We start from the raw sequence: 20479 nt of genomic DNA on the forward strand, positions 1-20479 counted from the left end.
AATGCGATTGTGGAAGGCCTGTGAGTCAAACCACTTACAGGAAACTCTCTTTCCTGCTGGGTGTTGCTGTTGAGTCCTTTTGAAAGTACAATCCACAGAGATTATGTTGTGTGTCTTTGCACTGAACTTGCAAACTGTTAAAACACGCTAACTGTTAAAATCTATTTTCAAAATGTTAAACTTTTAGAAAAGAATATTTCAGACAAAATATATTTGCAGAAACTGGTGGTGAGCATGGTCATCTCCACAAAAGGTTCTGTGGTTTGAGTCGTATATGCAAGACTTTCATGAGTATGTTTACATAAATTAGTATGTACTATCAAAAGCATCATATGTTTTCTGGTTTGAATATTACAGATTTGAGCTGACTAACACTGGTAAGAAACATGTCTGAAAGCATTACATTTAATGAGTTTTACAGAAATCAGTTTTTATAATAGTTTCAAAATCTAAATTTAAGAATGTAACATTTTATTTTTAATGCATGTATGTAATCTCTGCATTTTAAATATTATAAATATTTTTGGTATACTGTAGCTAGATGTCTTTTTGTTTTTTAAATAGCTGGTCACATAAAAAGAGCATGCATGTGTTTGATGCTACAGGAAACTTTGCAGTTGCTCTTCTCATCCTGGACAGGAAACCACATTTTATTCAGGTTGAAAAACTGCTTCACACAGACCCCACGCTGCTTCTGCAGGGTGCTCTCTCATCATTAAAAAAAACATTTATGAAAGTAATTATTTGTATGTTAACTAGCAGTTTGATTGTTTTTATCTTTCTGGATAATAAATTAAATGAAAAGAAATACAAGTGAGACATTCTTGAAAACATCTCGTCCCAGAAAACAGTTTGTGGATATTTTCGACCAAGGTATCTTGGCCAATATTCTTTTCTTTGTTTTAATTTGCTGTGGAGGCTGATTAAAACCAGCACATTTATATGGTAAACATACAGTATGTACTATCAACAAAACAGATGTTTCATAGTCTTCTGTAACTTTTTATTCTCACCCCCCAAAAAAGTGACATTTGTAATTTTTTTTATTAAAAAAATACATCAAGCTCTGATGAATGTCAATCTTCCTGAAATTCAACTATTGAGTTTATTTCATGTAGCCTGGATGTGGATATATCTTTTGAGTTTGTGACATAATTGTTATTTTAAAGAATAAATGACTACTTGAAAGGACCTAACTAAAATGAACCAATCAAGGTTTGCAGATCATCTTCAATGGATAAGAAGACAAAAATGGTAAAAAAAAAAAATATTTTTAAAAGGGTAGAAGCAAAACAGTATTTTAAAAAAAATCTTCACCTGGTTTTATATTGGCAGCTAATGAACTGAGAATGAACTGAGAATTTTTGTTGTACAAAAAATTGAAATACCTCCTCGTTCAGAGAAAACATGGTAGGAAACCCAAGTCCCTTATTGCAGTTTCCAATTTCATTCAGCAGACATAAATTGTTTTACTGTCCACATTTCAATCTTCTTGTTTGCTCTCCTTGAAAGAATTACGAGATAACAGTCCAGAACCTTGTTGGGAATGTGCTGGTTTGATAAACTTGCTCTGAAGGAAAACTCTGGGAACACAAAGCCCCTCCTTCTTATTAACTGTCTCTCTCAGGACATATTCATTAACCACAGACTGGAAGCCCGTCTCCTCAAACAGCTTAGCCAGGAACTCTGAAAACAGTTGAGGAAAACAGATTAAAACAGACTTTAAAAGAAATTGATCACAAAGGACAGCTTGTTATATGCCATATTTGAGAAACTACCATAGTTTAATGGATATGCATTCAAACACTACATATTCACATTGTACTTGGTCTATTATAAGAATGTTTAATGTTGATGTCAAACTTCAGATTTATTTTGCAGTCCAAGATGCTACAACTTAAGGGCAGTGCAGAAAAAAATAATTAAGAAACTGTTGATTAATCACAAGAATGTAGGCAAAGTAGACATCAAAAAAATAGCTGTGTATTTACTCAATTTATAAATAAGAAAAATAAATACATTATATGTCTCTTAATAATCTGTGTTGAACAAAATACATACATTGAACTTTACTGACCTTTAGAGAAGAAGTAGGACCTTGTTCCATCTTGGCGGACATAGAAGTTGTCCCCCAGCTTGCTGCCAGATTTAAACCGGAGCATAGCATGATCATAGAGGCCGTAATCCCTGAACAGGACGACACCGCCAGGCTTCAGGACCTGAAAGTAAGATTCATACCATTTTAGACAGGTCCATGTTGACTGCAAAAAAGCTACCAAAAGCAAACAGAGAAAATTCCACCAGAAAGTCAAATGATGTTTCCAAAAAAGTTGGCATGCTGTATGCAAAGTATGAAAAGGAAAAATATGCACTTAAATGAATATTGTACAAGCTAGGCCTGGGACTTTAACTTGTTAATCTGTTATTAATCTTAAAGGATTAATAACAGAAAAAAATACATAAAAATATTGAACACAATTAATCACACAGTGGAATGTAAACAGATGTGCCATCTAACCAAGTGTTTAAAGAAGTCAAAGATTCTGAATTGAAAAACTTTGCTAATTGTTTCAAATATTTCCCTTGATAACAATGCTAATAATCATTATTAATTACTTACAACTCCAATATTCAATTGATTTCTCATCATGCCCCACCAGTAGTACAAACACAACATCTTAAACGAGAAAACATATTTGCATCACAATGAAAACAATCTGTTTGTACCTTGCCAATGTTCTCTAAAGCCACCTTCATCTTATCAGGATGAATGGCTGACAGGACAAAGATGAGAGTAACGACATCGACGCTGGCCTCTGGAACATTTTCCGTCAGATGGTCTTTTGTTAAATCACACTGGAACACACAGCAGCGTTCGGGGCGGTACAGAGGATTTTTCTGTTTCAACAACACAAAACAAATCACGTATACAACCTTCCTAGATGGTGTTAAATACTCTCAAGCACAAGCTTTCAAAACTAAACAGCACTCTACTGATCAGAACTGCTGATTGCAATTAATTATTATTTTTTACATCAATAAGTCTGGTTTCACTAAATCTTGAATTATGTTTGTCACTTTTTAGTTAATGTGCATTAAAAAAAACAACTAAACTTTTAAATGTAGAATTGGGCTTCTGTAATTAATCAAAAGTAATTCAAAGATGCACAGGTTGAAATCTTACTTTGACAAATTCAACAGCCCGGGGTGAGAAATCACATGCATAAACAAAGATGTTGAGGTCTTCCTCCAGCAGAGGAAAGAGGCAGTTTCCTACTCCACATCCAGCCTCCAGCAAAACCAGCTTCTGGGACTCAAACTGAAAAAAGGTTTGAAAAAAGACAGAATACTGTTAAATAACAATTTATTTAGTATAGGCATGTGTTGATGTAAGTTCGAATTATGCTCAATACAAAAACTTTGAGACAACTCCAAAAATACAACTTTCAAATTGCCATGGATCCAGTTGTTTATCATGTTTCTTCAAAAATATATTTATAGTAGTGGGGAATGTAAGGAACTAAATATCCAGACAAACATTACAGGGACAAAAAAAGTAGCACGGCTCACTTAAACGAACCACACAACATTTGGTCCCATCAGTTTTTCCTAGATGTAAACATTTCCCTCAAAATGTCTTTCAAACATAAGAAACTTACTGCTCACATCTTTACATCTTAGCATAGCAATATACCACATTACCGAATGCTTTCAAGCTGCCAAATTCCTGGTTTTACTGTAAGTCGCATTTGCTTTTAATAAATTGATCAAGTTTTTGAGCATTATCTCGGTCTGCTAACCTCTCTACATGCTTGAAGCTCTTCAAACTCTCTGGTGGTCCAGTGTCTGTCTTTGAAGAAATTCGTCGTATTTCTTTTGTAAAACAAGTCCCAGTTTTTTTGAGCTTCTTTTTCGAGTTTCATCTGTTTGAAGTCGGACACCAGAGTCCGCTCGCTGCTCACTCTGTCCAGCTCCTCCTGGGTTAAATGTCTGGCTGTGGATGATGTTGTTTGTCCGCATGGAAACGTTTCATCTTTGGATTCCAATGTTACGGTTTTTGTTAGGTCAACTTCACTCTTTTCAATTGCTGTAAGTGACATGACACATTAAAACTGATTTGGTGTCTTGTCAACAAGTAACAGAAATTTGAAAAAGCTAGCATCTAGACATTTAAATCTAGAATATAATATGCTAAACTTTTCCACCGTTCGACGCCATCTTGTTCGTTATTTGAACTCTACCGTGTGGAGACAAAAATAGTAATTCCTTGTCAGTTTCAATGGCACCATTGTCTTGGCATAGATAAAAATTCTAAGTAAACATTAAATAAAATATCGGATAACTTTAATAAATTATTACTAGAGATTCGTTTTTGTTCATTAAGAACTTACTTTCAACCAACTTTCGGAAGTATTTTACAGTCGAACCAAAAGCGGAAGTGCGTTCTTGTTTTGCTAATTGTTAGCATCCGCAGGCTAACTTTTTCTTTATTTGGAGTCTCTGTTTATCCCAATTGAAGTAGCCAGATTTAACTCGGCGCTTCAGAGCATTTGACGCAAATGTAAGTTTTTAATAATTTCAAAGAAACCCTCGACCATGAATGGGAGTACAAATCCGCTGCTGGATAAAGAGGAGCATGTTTTGAAGCTCGGAGAAAGCTTCGAGAAGAGGCCAAAATCTTCATTTCACACCATCAGATGTGAGTGTCAGAGGCGCCTTTGTGCTTGACGACTGAGCAGATAACTACTAAATAATTACAACAATGTCATTGTTTTTGTTACAAGTATCTTACAATTCGATTGGGACAATATCGATATACTATAGGTTCATTCCAAAATAGTACTTAAAATATTTGTAGAGTTTAAAATTCGTAATTTTATCTGAGTCAGAGGGTCTTAGTTAGTCATTGACAGTCAAAGGTTAATAAAGACTTGGGATAGGAAAACATAATACAAGAACTAAACAATAAGACATTTATTATTCTGTATTCTACGTTTTAACACTCAAGATAGGCATACAGTAGTTATGTTTATTTCTTTATCTACTCCCTCAGATTTGTACATTTTGTCCGAAGAACCACAAACAAACGCACAGACGTGATAATATTGGTAAAAACTACAATGAAGATATCAGTTCCCATAATTGCTCACTTTAATTTATTTGCAGCAATCTCTGTGACTTAATCTTAGACCCTCTCACTTGTATCAGGTGTGGGCTGCCGCTAATACTTAGAGCTGGAAACCTAAACTTTTATATTTATAAAATAAAAAATCAGAATGTTTTTTTTTTTTAAATAGAACATTCAGGGATTTCGATTTTTTGTCATTTATAGAGACATGGCTGACATGCCAAGATGGTGTTACAGCAGAGGGATGCAGAGAGGACAAGTTTATATATATATATATATATATATATATATATATATATATATATATATATATATATATATATATATATAAATTTAGAACTCACCAGACCCGTCATTAATTTCTTTTTCAGATGACTTCAAACCAGCATCTATTGATACGAGTTGTGAAGGAGAGCTGCAAGTTGGGAAAGGAGATGAAGTTACCATTACATTACCTCACATTCCAGTAAGACTCTCAGAGGAGGGGGTGACACAAAGTAACTTTTACATTGCCAGTTAGGCCAGCTTGAAAATTCCTAAAACTCCAGTTTGACATATTGAGTAATGAGTAATATGTCAGTGGTTATATTTTATCTGTTAATTATGTGACAATTTTACTATATAAATAAGTAAAGTGTTTCTAATTTGGTTAAAATGGGAGATACTGGTCTGTTGTTTCCTTATTAGTTGAAAAATAGTCATTGAGATCCATCTGTCTGTTACATATCTCAAAAAATATTTTTACTTAGAAGTATGTAGTTAGGGAAAATAAAAAATAACAGGAAGTTAAAATCAAACTTGTCTTTCAGGGCTCCACGCCTCCTATGACAGTATTTAAGGGAAACAAGCGACCATATCAGAAGGACTGTGTTCTCATCATTAACCATGACACAGGTGAATTCGTCCTGGAAAAGCTCAGCAGCAGCATCCAGGTGAAGAAAACAAGGTGAGGGGAAAGTGCTTTAGACTTGATGACAAACAGTTTTTTACAAAACAATCTAAAAGGTCTAATATTAGGTATTTGTGCTGTTTGTTTATGCTATAGGGCAGAGGGGAGCAGTAAGATCCAGGCCCGAATTGAGCAGCAGTCAGTTCGCTCCAGCCAGCAGAGCTCTCAGTTCCGGGCCCCAACCAAACCTGGAACTGGAATCAAAACCTCGCCCTCCCAAACTAAGGACAACCCCTCTCCCGAGCCGCAGCTCGATGACATCAAGAGAGGTGAGGAGGTTCAGCCGCGCAAATCAAAGTTACCTGAATGCGAAATATTAAAGGGGCAGTAGTACGTATTTTCCAGATTTATAGTGCCATGACATAGCACAATCAAGTAACCAAGTAAAATGCAATGTATATTAAATATAATTTAGAAGAAATTTGACTTTGTAATTTAACATTTGACATTGAGCGGACCTTGGTAACTGCAGCTCAGAGGCGGCGTTAGGTTAATAGAGACGTTTTGCACAACTGAAAATTAAATAATTTCTCAAACATATATGAAAGTATCAACGAAACACTCCAGGTAGGTTTTTGATGTGAAGCTCAAAAGAGGTAATTTTACATCACACTGCTCCTTTAAGAGGCTAAAGATGAGCTTAAGAAGGTCTGACTTGGGTCAGTTTGAAGAGGGAAGGAACTCTAAGCACGCTGATTCCATTCCGACAGAGCTGAGAGCGGAAGTGGATGTTATAGAGCAGATGAGCAGCAGCGGCAGCAGCAGCTCCTCGGACTCAGCCAGTGCCTCGGGGAGCGGCGACGACAGCAGCAGCAGTGACGGTGAGAATGACGCACCGCGGCTGCTCAGCCAGACCTCCCCCAGCCGCCTCCCTGTTGTCAACGGAGGAGTCGACCGGCAGCAGGGCAACAACCAGCTCATGAACACACTCCGTGAGTTTCTGATTATTGTTAGCTTTGAAGTGTCTCCAGGAAACAGTTTCTCATTTGTTTTCTCTGCAGGAAACGATCTTCAGCTCAGCGAGTCGGGCAGCGACAGTGACGACGACTGAACTGTGGGTCAGTCTTTCCTCCTTCACCTCATCCTCATCTTCCTCTTTTCTGCCTGATTAATTAGTTTCTTTGCTGTGATAGCTGACTCCATCCCTATATTGTAGTGTGGCTGTTTTTAAAAGTTTTATTTTAGTACTTCCTTAAAGATGGCCACATAGACACGTTAGGAGTTTATTTTTATTAGATGTATATTTTGTTTTGGAAGAGTTTTACCGGAGAGTGATGGAAGATTATATCTAGAGCATTCATGCATATTTTAAATATTAAAAGAAGCTAGTTTTATCAGCCGAATACTTCTATTTTTATTAAGTTTTGATTTTATATTAAAATGAACAAGATAAAGGTTTCAGTCGGAACCACCCACATGTTCCTCCCCGTATGTCACACAAAGCTGTGGACATCCTCTCTTTATGTTATTGTTATTAGCACTTCTTTCGGCACGAATCAAACTTACATTCATATTCGTTCTCTTTCTTTAAATACTAAAAGATTATAGTGCAAAAACAGTGTTTAAATAACCTTTTAGTTATTTCACATTTGATTCTTTAGCCACTAAATAGCTTTAGTGGCTATTTGGCACTACAAAAAACAAGAGGAAATACATTTTACCTGCCCTATTTTTCAAAATGAGATTTAGTGACTTTTCATTAATTATATTGAAAGTGAGGATGTTTACAATTGGTATAAAAGCTGCTCATACAAGTTCCTTATTATAGTAGATTAATAACATCTTGGATGATGTTCTTTTCCCCCTGCCACAAGATGGCAGACCGTATTCAAAATTAAAACAGAAACCTAGTCAATGAGAGACATTCATTGAACAGGTTTATTTGTTATACCAAAAAAATGGGTTCTTCCAAACTTGGTTTGGTTTCTCCGGAAGGTAATGTAATGATTTGTTTGTGTTGGACTTTCGCTTACCCTCACTGTTACTCATTGTGTTCCTCTTTCTCTGAAATAGCAACAGATGTAGATTAGAAAATGGATAAAATCAACCATTGTGTATTTGAAACTGGATAACCAAAAAAAAAAAAAAAAAAAGGTTACAATTTCCAGTTTACTCTCAGCTCTTTTGTTGATTGCAGAGAGTGTTACTATCTGAGAGCCGTGTGTACCGTGTCTACCCTTCAGCTTGGACCCATGTTCTCATTAATGTTTGATTTTTGTATGTTATTTTTGGTCTTAGGTTCAGGTACTTGAAGCATCATCTCTGTGTTTTAGAGATTTGACATTATTATTCAGCCCTCCCAAGCCAATCATTGAGGCAGTTATTTAAAATTATATAAAGGCTCTACATTATAGGAGACTTGAAGCCAAAAACAAGCCTATAGGATAACTTTTGTTTGTTTCAGACATGTGTTGTTTGTTGACCCAGAAATATACTAGGTCACAGGACCTTTAAATGTTACTAATTTTAGTTTAGTAACAAAAGTAAATGTAATATACGCAGAAAACACCAAAGAATAGAACTTGTCCAGAGAAAGACATTCAGGATTGTTGATCGTGTTCAGTTTACAGTTTTACAGTCTTTTTGTGCAAACAGTATAATTGGTTACTTTGTTGTTGTTTTTTAACTGACCTGCAAACATTTTTGTGTTTGGTATTATTATTTACAGTTACTAATAAAGAAGAGTCTCAGTATTAAAATTGGCCTAAACATGAAATAGTTTTTGTAAAAGATGTCATAGAGAAAAAAACTTTTTTCATTATTACAAAGTAACTCATAATTACATTTGGAAACTTGTAGAAAGTTTTAGATCACATTTAAAATTACTTTACATACAAAATAGACTGTTTTACACTTGTCAAAAACTGATTTAATTCTTTTCTTGTTAAAATGAATGCTCCATTGCTCCAGTTCTGACCTGTATTATTGCGAGCAAAACCGCATGCATACAGACATACACACCTGGTCTGTTAGGTGTGTATGTACATTCTCTAGTCTGCTAGAGAAGAAATATGAGTGAATATACTTTTACATCATTAAGGTTCATAGTGTCAGATTTCATTACTCTTTTTTTTACTCTTTCATGCTCCAATGTATCGACATCAGTTGCAGAATCATTACAAATGCATGCTGTAGCACTAAATAACAATACATTAGAGACAGCAGGGCTTATTTAAAAGAAGCTGGAAGGTGTGTTTTGCCAGAGGTGATAAAAGAGTGTATCCTCTAATTTGCAACCTGGGGTTTTGTCTCTTTTTCTTCTTTGTGAATCACAAAACAATCCCACCTCAGTAAGTTAAAGGATTATTCCACTTTTTTTCTTGGATGTGTAAGCTAGATTTCTCTGATTTGTCCTGTATGGAGATTTTACTAACATTCACTGCTTTTAAATCAGCCATTTTTAACTGTGATCCTTAGGAGTAAATTCAGTTTTGGTGAAACCACAACCAGAGTTATATATAAAAACAACAACCGGATGATTCCCTAATGAGTATTGGGCTCATTGTAGATAAAATAATATTTTTAAAAATCCACAGAGAATTATAAACATATATATATAAACATAATCATAAATATGTTCAGCTCATTCTAGTTGTGAGCTGGAAAATGATAGGCTTAGATATTTGTTTTGGTGCTCAGTACTATACGCAATACAAGCCTATAACTATATGTTTCTTTTTATTTTATGCATGAAAATACAAACGGAACATGTTTACAGCTCTATGCCGAATGTAGACTGGAAATAATGACTTCCAGCTTAAGCGGATATTCTTCCGTTTTCCACCACGAATTAAAAAAACATTCAACTTTGAAGTGCAAAGAGAATGCAAATAACCTTCCTAGCTAAATCAAATGAACAAACTAGATTGTCAACTTTTTAATATCCAAGGAAATGTTAGTGTTGCTTAGTTTATTTTTTGGCATCTGGTAAAAGTGTAAGGATCAAATGTTGATTTAATAAACTCCAAAAAGAAATCAACACATTTTTTTTATTCTGTTGTTTCCGATGCAAACTGTAAAAGTCTGGCAAAAGTGTGCAGTTGTTTTACTTACTGTGTTGTATTTGTTATTTTAGTTTTGTGTGTCTTAGAAATGTATTTATGTGAAATTTGGATTGTATTAAGTTTGCAAATTTCAGTAAAATAGTTTCCCACATTGATGGTGAAGAATTCCATTTTTACTTTGTGTCAGTATGTGTACTGATGTATTTCCACTCTTACAAATTTCTGTTTCTTTGTTTTTGTCAGACTTAAATGTTTTAAATCATAAAACACATTTCAAGACAACACGGGCATAACCTGAGCAAATGCACAAAGCAATTTTTATATTCGTTTGATATCATTTATTACAGGAAATATTATTCAAACCAGTGTGGCCCTGTGGGAAAAAGTAATTGTCCTCCCTAATAAATCATGAATTAACTTTGATCAACCACATTATTTGGAAGGCTGAGTTTAATTTCACTATCCTCACCCAGGCCTGATTACTCTCAGATGTGTAGAATAAAGAAATCACTTAAACAGCACCTGTTTGACAACATGAAGTAGGCTAAAAGAAAGCAGTGGATGACAAATAGTTAATGAAGTCAGTCAGGAAAAGGTTACCAAGCAATTTCTAAGGATTTAAAACTCCTGTTAGCCACAATGGGAATCATTTTTTATATATGTAAAAAAAAAAACATGGAAATTCTGAAGCTTCCCAGAAGAGGCCAGCAAACTCAAACTACTCCGAGAGAGCTTCAGTGACTCGTCTAGGAAGTTGCAAAAGAACCCAGAACATCTGAAGTGCTGCATCAATCAGAGAAGTCAAAATTAAAAACCACTGCTGAGATACAAGTTTCACATGTACAGAAAACATCTTGATGATCTACTAAATGTTTCGGAAAAAAAGTTGTTGACTGACTTGACAAAATGGTTAAGATTAAAATAAATGAGTCAAACTCATCAGCAAGTCCAAAACTGAAACACTTAAAAAAGAAAAAAAGGAGATGCTGTGACTTTAAACAGGCTTTTTATGTTAAAAAGATTCTTCACTGCGTAAAATAAAACAATCCTTCAAAGAAGAGTGGGCCAAAATTCCTCTACAAGGGAAACAACTCATTTTCAGTTTTCACTAATACCTGAAGTCAGTAGTTAAGTTAGGGCGCCCTTACTTTTACACTTATGGCCAAGTTGGTATTGAATGTATTTTTCTGCTTAATAATGAGAAAATCATTTTAAAATGACCTTTTTTTATTTTAATATTTGTTTCTTTGCTCTGATACTTAAATGTTTAATCTGAACCATTCAAGGCAAAAAACAAAAGACATCTTTAAAGGGGTAAAACCTTTTCCATGGTGTTGTGTATATCACATTAATCCAGAATCGATTGGACAGCATAAAAAATATCTTAAAAATAAAATCCATACAATGAATAATTAGATACATTTCTGTAAATAAAAACTAACTTTCCACATATTATTTTATTTTGTATATATTTAATAATTTAGGCAGGTTTATATATAAAGGTACGAAAATACAATTTATTTAATATGTGTTCTTTCTCAATTGTTTTTTGCCATTTCTGTATTAGTTGCAGAAGCAGCAAACAAAACAAAATATGAAAAAAAGGATTTTGAAATATCTAAAAAAAAAACAATTAAATTCTCATTATTTGAAAATGACATTTTGCACTTTTTATGCTTCTAATTTCTTTATTTTTACCTCTACTTCTCTATCTATATTCAGCTACAGTTTTGGAACAGATTGATTTACTTTTTATTTTTGACTCCATTGTTGCTCCCAGTATTATAATTTTCTTGTATATTTGATTCCAGTTTTAATATTTGTAGTATAAACATTTCCTAAAGACAATTTACTCTCTGTCCAATTCTTCCTTGTTTGAAGATAGTGACATACTCCAATATCCATTTACTATAAAGAGCAGAGACAGTAGTCAAAAAGGAACTTCGAAACAAATGGTATATCGCTGGTCTTAAATAATTATCATCAAGTGAAACATATGTTTACATGAACACCTTCAGGTTTTATGCTATCCACAACAAACTGTACACGGAGCTTTAATACAATACAGTACTTATTCCCTGCGATGGTGCAATAAATGAGTCACATTTGGGCATTTTTCTTCAAACAGTAACACAAAAGTACACAACAAATACATAAATAGCTTTATGTTTCCCTTTGAATCAAACAAAACAATTAGATTTCTTGGTTCTGGCTCTTGCTACAACATGTCAACGAAGGATATATAAATTAACATCAACAACACATAATAATAATTAGAGCAATAATAATATAAAAGCTGTTTTGTCTTTCATATGAATCTGGTAAGCTTACAGTATGCACTGATGGAATAGAGATCAGCCGGGCAGTTTGATATGATGCATCAGAAAGTTTCTTAGTAATGCACAAATCCATATACCCAGTGTCTCCAACTTAAGTCTTTTGCAAGGAGGTGCCTGATTGGCTCTGAGATGAGTCCTCTGGCCCAAGCAGCTTCTCAAAGGCCCAAGCCTGAGTGGTCCTCAGATGGTGCCCTGAGTTTTTTCTTGATATTTAGTTTTTTCTCTAAAAATGTCACAGTACTTGGCATCAGAAGAGGCACAAGAACATCTGAGATGTGTCAGTCTATCCCCTGTTTTTGGTTTCTCTTATGTTGGAAGTCACTGCAGCACGTTTCTTTGCAACATTATGGACCCTGAGTACCGCGGTGCATTTGACCGGTAGACTTGAACCCATTAGAGTCCTTAGCGCTCTTTGTTAGCTTGGTCCTCTAGTTTGGACACTACAGACGAGTCTCCCTAAATTAGCCCCTCCCACTCAGTCAGAGGTTAACAAGGGTCACCGACCAGGGCAGGACGTGGGTTTGATGCAGCGTCCCTGGAACAGCACCAGATTGGCGGGGCAGTGGCAGCCAGCCACACAGGGTTTATGACATGGTCCGATCTCGTTCCAGTTGTCGCAAGTTTTAATACATCCAGGACCGCAGGTGTCATAGACTGCGTCATGTTTACACTGGGTGGCTGGGAGAAAGTAGAAAAAAGAGAACATTAGGAGTTGATGCATAAAAACTAGATGCAACAAACATCTCATAGACTCATGCATTATTTTTAAGCACAAACACACTCAGAACGTAAATAGCAAAACATGAACCAAATTGTTTCATTAGCAAATCCAGTACAGTTAAATGCCAAATTCTTTACATTAGTTTTAAGATAAGAATCACAAATTTTATTCGGGATAAACCAAACTTCCTATTTTGATCTCCCATTGAGGACAGCGCTATCATAAATACATAATCTATGCAACACCCTTAAGGTGAAAGGAAATAAGAAAGGCCAGTATTTAGATCTCAAGTCATCTATTGTGTTTCTTCTGTTATGTATTAGCTTATGGGACTGATGATGAGCCACAAACACTAACCCATGCAGACGTTGTCAGGCTTCCACTGTACCGGCACTCCTTCTCTCTCACAGGCTCTGCTGTAGGCAATGAAAGACTCACAGTAGCAGTTTTTATGGACTGGACACTCGCACATGTCTGTCACACATGACCTGCAAAGAGCATGACATGATTTAGTGTAGAATGGCTTCACTTTCACAACATGAAGTCTGAATGTTGTCAGATATTTTTGAAGTAAGATTTGTAAATACAATCCAGAATCCTATATCTTCAAATAATTTGGGAATGGCCAGATGACTGTCATTGCTGTGCAAGCTTCTTATGGGTTAATTTACACTTTTTGTTAAATCGAGACACACCTCAAACACACTGATTGATTGATTGATTGATTGATTGATTGATTGATTGATTGATTGAAGAGTAGCACAAATGGACAAAAGCTCTTGTCACAAGCTTAATCAGTAACTAAATGGCTTGTGGACAAAACAGTCAATTCCACAAAAAAAAAAAAAAAAAAAAATCTTGTTTCTACCTATAGAACGGCCCAAAATCAACCACACGGTGGCACTTCTGAAAATCCCACGATTTTATCTTCTGGCATTCTCGGTGAGCCCGGAGCTTGACTTTGACTGTGCCGGGGCACAGGTGGGACGTCGACCTGCGAGGTGGATGCTGCTGGGAGCAAACATCATTTCCATCGACTCGCCATGATTCCGCAAACTCGTCCACGTCAAACTTCAACAAGCCGTCACCCCCAATGGTGTCGTCTCGCTTCTGACCGTTGTAGTTCCCACAAAGGCCGCAAAGGCGACCGCGTAGGTGGGGAGCAGCAACAACTTCTACAAAACTGTCCCCATCCCAGGTAATTTCTAGACCTGTAGTGTGAAAAACAAAGCTTAGGGGCTGTGGATTTACTATTGAAAAAAGTTAATATGGGCTAAATTTTCAGTTGCCCAATGATGTCCAAATATACTGAGTCTTAAGGTTTCCCAACCTGCAATGGTGGTGAGTTTAAGAAGGTATCCATCCAAATCGATGTGCACCCCAGGGCCGTGGTACGGCAATGCAATGCGAGTCCCATTCCTTCGAACTGTGAGGTGCTGATGCAGACTGAGACTCAAAGCGCCAAGTCGAACTTCAACGAACTGAGTCCAGGAGAACGAGCGAGTTCGCCGAGCATCGTTCTTTACCAGCACCTGCAATTAAGAGAAATATAACTTACTACAGTAATATTTAAGCTCAAGATCTTGATGTGAAGGTAAGTCTATCAACCATTTGCAGTTTTTTTTAACAACCAGCTGTTTTGGAAAAGGTTTTTTTTAGAAAGGTATACCACTCATTTGCATTAATTCCCAGCAAATAACTCAAAATCTTTTGAGGTGGTCTGGGTTTATTCTTTTCTGCAGAATAGCTTAACCTTTGTAGGAATGGATGGAAAGTGTTTGTGAACATGTTTTTCAATGATTTTAGACATTTTGGTCCAGTCCATCCCATTGTATCTCTGGCTGTAAATTTGGTGGTGTCAGGACGATTTGAGATTAAAGGAAGTGGATTTGATCATGTAGGTGACTTATGAAGGCTGCACTGGATGTTATATAGGGCTAAAGAGTAAAAGTGGCAAATTACAAATGCAGGTCACACATTTCAGATTGTTAATTATAAAAAATTTTGAAAACTACTTAATTTTCCTTCCACAGTAGAAAAGTTTCCATATAAAGCTGAGGTGAGTTTTTTTCCTTCTATTTTTCATCTAGCTTGGGGTAAGCAAATTCTCGCAACCTCTGTTTACCTATTTACCTACCGTGAAGCTGTTGATGCTGTTTCCAGACATTGCAGATTGGGTCCTGCCACATTCACGTGTCAGCACATATTGACACGTTCCTTGAAAGTTAAAGGTCCTGCCATCAAAGGTGTTGTAGTGAGGGTCACCAAAGACTGTGCATACCCCAGGTTCTGTACGAAAGAAAAGAGAAAGGGAATGATGATAAAGAAAAACATGGAAAAATGCTTCTGCTGTTCAAATCTGAGTAACTATAAATAACTGCAGTGAAAGAGCAGCAGACCACGAAACATCACAAGCTTTAAAACTAATGTATCTGAAAAACATGAAATCCAACTCCAGAAAACTGAATTTATGAGAAATACAAAAATATGTGGTCCTAATCTGCCTTGCTCAGAAGTGAAACCAGTATATGTGGTGTGGTAAAAAGTCTGCCTTACCCAAATAAAACTACATTTTATTTTATGTGCAAATGAGGTTTAGAGGGTATTTGTATTACTGAAATAGACCAGGCTGGGGGATTTCTGCTGAGGAAAAATGACCTGAGGACAAAACCACAGTCTGGACCAAAGTACTGTGAGGACTACTTAGCCAAAGCAGCAGAAGTTTGCTCTCAGAAGTAAAGATCAATGTAGGAACATGGAAACATGCAGGTTGTTTATATGTTCGTGCAGCACTTTATATGTATGTAAGTGTGGGTGTGTGTGTGTGTGTGGGTGTGGGTGTGTGTGTGTGTGGGGGTGTGCGTGTGTGTGTGTGTAAAAAAACATTCAAGATAAGTAAGAGATTATTTAATACTCCAATTAGTTGGACTTACTCACTTTCAGTGCAAACTGGACAACAGCCGGTTCTGTTCAGGATCTTGTTCTGTAAGGAACGAGATGGAGGCATTATTCATACTTATCAAAAAAAAAAAAAAGACTGAAGAATGTCTGGACAAAAGTGATAAAACACTTTATAACAGATCCACTTAATTAATGGGAGGACTGGAATCAACAGTTTTTTCAGTTTTTTGCCTGCAAAATGCCAGTCAGAATCATTCAAGGAAAAATTGTCCAATGGTTGAATTGGTTCAAATCCCTTCATAATCATAATGCATTGAATCAAAAACACTGTTTGAGTCACTGTTATCAGTGCACAACATATTGAGTGAAATTAAAAGTCAATTTATTAAAGTTTATTTAAACCTTGATTACTTTCAGAAAAGCTGATAAAGTTGCATTTGAAAAGCTAGTTGACATTCACAAGATAAAACTTTGGACTGAATGTTTAGTAAAAACATGGATTGTTTTTCTAAATGTTTGTAGTTTTTCCTTACTTCTGAAATGCAAAGCTCATAAGCAGTGTGGATACGCTTCTACTAATTAGCAGAGCTAATTATTTGCATTGCGCTTTTGCTTACTTCCCTAAATTATTTTTTGAGGTAAATTTGAAAGTTGTAAATCACTTGGCTGCTTTGGAAACTTTTAGTTGATCAAAGTTAAACATCTGTAATGATGTAATGGTTATTGGTTGTTAAGATTGTTAGCGCTGGAGTTTGTCTGTTCTAATTTTGAAGTGAAGACTCTTTACACAGCAGATCCTTTCCTCTTCTCACTTTCTATTTATAATAATTTTTTCAAACAAGAAATATACAGGAACACAAGAAACTATAACTATTAGAGAACAAGATATAAACTTAAATACAAAATATAATCTTTGTAATCTTTCAACAAAAATATAATTTGAATTGAAGTCAATACTTTAGCACAGCTTCCAATAAATACTGTGTTTTGTAGTGCTTTAGTGTTAGCAGATCTAATGTTTATGATTGTTGTTTTGGGATAATCATATAGTAACTAACGATTTAGTTCCTGCTACCCACCTAAGCTCAAAAGAAATGGTTTGTGTTTTAATGAGATTAAAGTCAAATCAGGTATGCCACAAAACTGCGACTAATGGACTTTGTGTAACAGGAACCTCTGTCTATGTGTGGGTGCATGAGTATGTGTGTATGTTTCAACCTCCATCAGAAGAGCAGATCAGAAAACTCTTTTACACGCAGTTTCTGTTGCCTGAGGGAAACTCTTCATTTGCACCTCCTTCTAAACGAGGGCCCTCACTGATGTAATGTTTTTCTAAACTTTAAGCCTTAATTTTGAAGCTCAAACAGCAACCCCCGTTTTAACTCTATCTCTCCTTTGAAAGCCTGGACAGGCCAACTCTAAAGTATTTTTCCTCCCCTGTCTTTTTCATGGGCACGCCACTCATCTGTCATCGGTCATAGACGTTCTCTGTACTCCCAGCATACGCTTCAGTTCTATCCTCCACACAAAGGACACTCTCAGTCTTTGAAGAGTGCACACACACACACACACATAGAGGAATACACACTCCCTTTCAAAATGCACACACAGTGACAGATTAGTTTTCAAGGGCCTAAATATAGGGAACCTCTTCTCTGCTGTCACTCAAACGTAATACAGACAAAAGGCTGTTCGGAGACACGCTGTCTCCAAAGGGGACCCAGACACTCGGGTGACCTGCTGCTGACCGCAGGAGGACGACCTGGGAGAGATTGTGTGTGTCCATGTGAGCTTAGAGAGTGTGTTGTGTCAGTGAAGAGTCACAGTTGTGACCACCAAGAACAGGTGGAGCAGTTTGCATGCTGTATACGACCAGATTAATTAATCCCAAACTGAGCCAAGATGTGGTTCTCTCAGTTCTCTTTACATCCTGCTCTGTTTTAGAAAGATGTGTTTTGAACATGTTTTCAATGTTTGGATTCATTATAGATGCGATAGGTTAACAGAAGCTGTGCATGTTTTGACATTAGCTGCTCCTAGACAACATTCAATCAACCAAATTCTCTTTAATATTTCATTGTTGTTCAATAAGTGATGTCACCTTCATCACAGTTGTATTTTCTTCCTGTTTGTTTTGGTGATACACTTAGAAACCAGAATACTTTCCATCTTGTTCAACCAAGTTGAACAAGTTGTTCAAAGTTAAACAATTTTTCTAATCGATGAACAATGCACCATGCAACAAAAAGGTTACATTTCAATATTTTCCACGTTGCCCCTTCACTATTGCAAACCTTTAACAAATAAAGGTTTGCAATAGTGCAAACCTTTATTTGCACTATGAATGGACGTCCATTTTGGGCCATGTGAAGCATTGCAGAGATCTTAAACAGTTTAACAGTGATTCAGAACATAATTTGAAGCAGTAAGCAAATTACTGCTTACTGCTTCAGGTTTTGTTCAATTTATAGTGCTTTTTTCACTACTTGCAGTTCTTTTCACTGAATTTTCACAAACACTGGTGACATGAGAGTGGGTGAGTTTTAATTTGATGGTTTTATTTCCCAAATTATAATTTATGTGTGTAAATGACACAACCCTTGACATGGTGTTCTCCCATTCCAAATAAAACAACAAGAATGTCCATAAATAATAGTGATAATTACATTAAAAAATTAAGTTGTTTTAAACAAAAACATAAACAATTCCCACCTCATAAAGAATAATAATGATGAAATTTAATCTGGCATGACAAATCATGTTCTTTGGAGAGAAATTGCAACACAGACCACCAACATCATTCTGTAGTCTCCAGCTCTGACCACTAACAACAGGTGAGGGCTTGTTGTAACCACTGGAAGCGTGTGAACTTGGACTAACACTGACACCATCTCTGACTGCATGACCAGCACCGGTCGGCGGTATGTCAGGAATCCACTCCATCACCCGCAGACCGACAGATGACTTCGGAGCGACCTCTGCGACAGGTGAACGCAGCACAAACTTCTTTTAAACTCAGCATGCTGCTGCCATTTAACAGTTGGAGAAAATACCTAAAACCGATTACCTATGTTTTTTTTTTTTTATTATTATTAATTTATGGTGAATATTGACCAGAAGGAAATTGCACATGCAAGAAAGTGTAAAATATTAAGCTCTTATTCAAGTAAATATTAGTTCATTCCATTCACTAGTAAATGGTGGTGATTCCTACACATAAATCAACAGACTGAAATAACAATGTAAGAATATTTTATATTTATAAAAACATAAGGGAAAATAATACGTGCTACTTTTTAGATCAGGCTAATAGTTTTTGTCAACATTTTGGGGCATTTATGAGTTTGGAAGTGACAGAAAGTTTTGGACCATACCAGGGACCTGTAAGATATGCACGTTGTCTGGGAGAAGACAAAATAACACAAGTTGCAAATCTAACAAGCAGAAAATCCAGATGTACTTCTACAAGTAGAAGTGAATCTCTGTCACTCACCGAGGGGCAGCTGGTGATCGGCACACACTGTTTGGGCCGACACTCGACATTGCCTTTAACACAGGCACAAAGAGTGCAGTTCACTGACGACCACATGTCTCCTTCCTACAGACACAACAAGGTCACAGAATTAGGGCACATATAGAATAAATTACCTTCAGATATTTTGTCATAAACCCAACATCTGCATTTCTTTTACTGCTTGCTAATTTAGTAATGTGTGAAACACCAATATTAAAATAATGGTCTGTAACTACTGTAATTTGAGTAGATGGGGAAAAAAATCTATACATAAAAATTGAATGCAACTAAGACAATATTTGTTTGCATAAAAATAATGATTATTTCTGCATCTTGGTTGGAGTTCTAGTTTAACTCAGCTGCTATAATGATCATCCACCACAAGGGGAGCTCTCCAATCCATCGTCTCATTCATCGTCCTGCTATTTATTTATCTATCAGTCTCTTCATCCCATCTATCCTGCCTCCATCCATGTATTACTCTTTATCAAAAAGTGACTAATCTGTCCATCAATAATCCATTCATTCTTGTCCTCACCCTGTAGATTTTGTTCCGCACTCTGCAGTACTTCACCTCTTCCACCTTCACGTAAGACAAACACTCATCACAGCACTGACTGCCCTGGCAGCTGCCTGGACGTGAGCACCGCTTTTTGCACACCACTGTTGAATCCTTAAGGTCAAGAAACAGATAATTAATCACTCTTGATCCTAGATATTGACACACACTGCATAAAGAGACATAGAAGAATTTTTCTGCACTATCTGACAGTAAATCAGATAAAATAAATCCGGTCATTCATTCATTTCCTTGTGGTTTTCATGATAGTAATTATTTACCAATCAGAGGCTTAGAAAGCCAAAGAATAATTATCTGGGCTTTTTGAAATTGAGACTTTGAAGTAAGTAATACAATATTAATT

At 36.1% G+C, this 20479-nt stretch overlaps 3 protein-coding genes across 4 annotated transcripts in view; 1 reads left to right on the forward strand and 2 right to left on the reverse strand.

Moving 5' to 3' along the window:
- Positions 1–1354: 1354 nt before the first annotated feature.
- mettl6 (methyltransferase 6, methylcytidine) lies at positions 1355–4208 on the reverse strand. The gene is made up of 5 exons (XM_055047166.1): positions 3801–4208; positions 3185–3319; positions 2728–2898; positions 2078–2219; positions 1355–1686 (listed from the first exon to the last, which is right to left on the reverse strand). The coding sequence occupies exons 1-5, from the start codon at positions 4098–4100 to the stop codon at positions 1484–1486; spliced, it is 951 nt and encodes a 316-aa protein (XP_054903141.1). The 5' UTR covers positions 4101–4208; the 3' UTR covers positions 1355–1483.
- Positions 4209–4448: 240 nt separating this feature from the next.
- eaf1 (ELL associated factor 1) lies at positions 4449–10257 on the forward strand. The gene is made up of 6 exons (XM_055047168.1): positions 4449–4699; positions 5500–5594; positions 5938–6074; positions 6174–6346; positions 6788–7009; positions 7079–10257. The coding sequence occupies exons 1-6, from the start codon at positions 4597–4599 to the stop codon at positions 7126–7128; spliced, it is 780 nt and encodes a 259-aa protein (XP_054903143.1). The 5' UTR covers positions 4449–4596; the 3' UTR covers positions 7129–10257.
- Positions 10258–11070: 813 nt separating this feature from the next.
- The window catches only part of bmper (BMP binding endothelial regulator), a 37089-nt gene continuing 27680 nt past the window's right edge, over positions 11071–20479 (reverse strand). For both annotated transcript variants that reach the window (XM_055047164.1, XM_055047165.1), the window contains 8 exons: positions 20095–20229; positions 19536–19640; positions 16079–16124; positions 15279–15430; positions 14472–14673; positions 14010–14352; positions 13499–13629; positions 11071–13098 (listed from right to left, as the gene is read on the reverse strand). In XM_055047164.1, coding sequence (XP_054903139.1) covers positions 12917–13098; positions 13499–13629; positions 14010–14352; positions 14472–14673; positions 15279–15430; positions 16079–16124; positions 19536–19640; positions 20095–20229 — 1296 coding nt within the window. In that variant the 3' untranslated portion in view covers positions 11071–12916. The remainder of the gene's footprint in view (positions 13099–13498; positions 13630–14009; positions 14353–14471; positions 14674–15278; positions 15431–16078; positions 16125–19535; positions 19641–20094; positions 20230–20479) is intronic.

This window comes from Poeciliopsis prolifica, unplaced genomic scaffold, assembly GCF_027474105.1.
Source record: "Poeciliopsis prolifica strain line A6 unplaced genomic scaffold, Auburn_PproV2 SCAFFOLD025, whole genome shotgun sequence".
NCBI classification, from domain to species: Eukaryota; Metazoa; Chordata; class Actinopteri; order Cyprinodontiformes; family Poeciliidae; genus Poeciliopsis; species Poeciliopsis prolifica.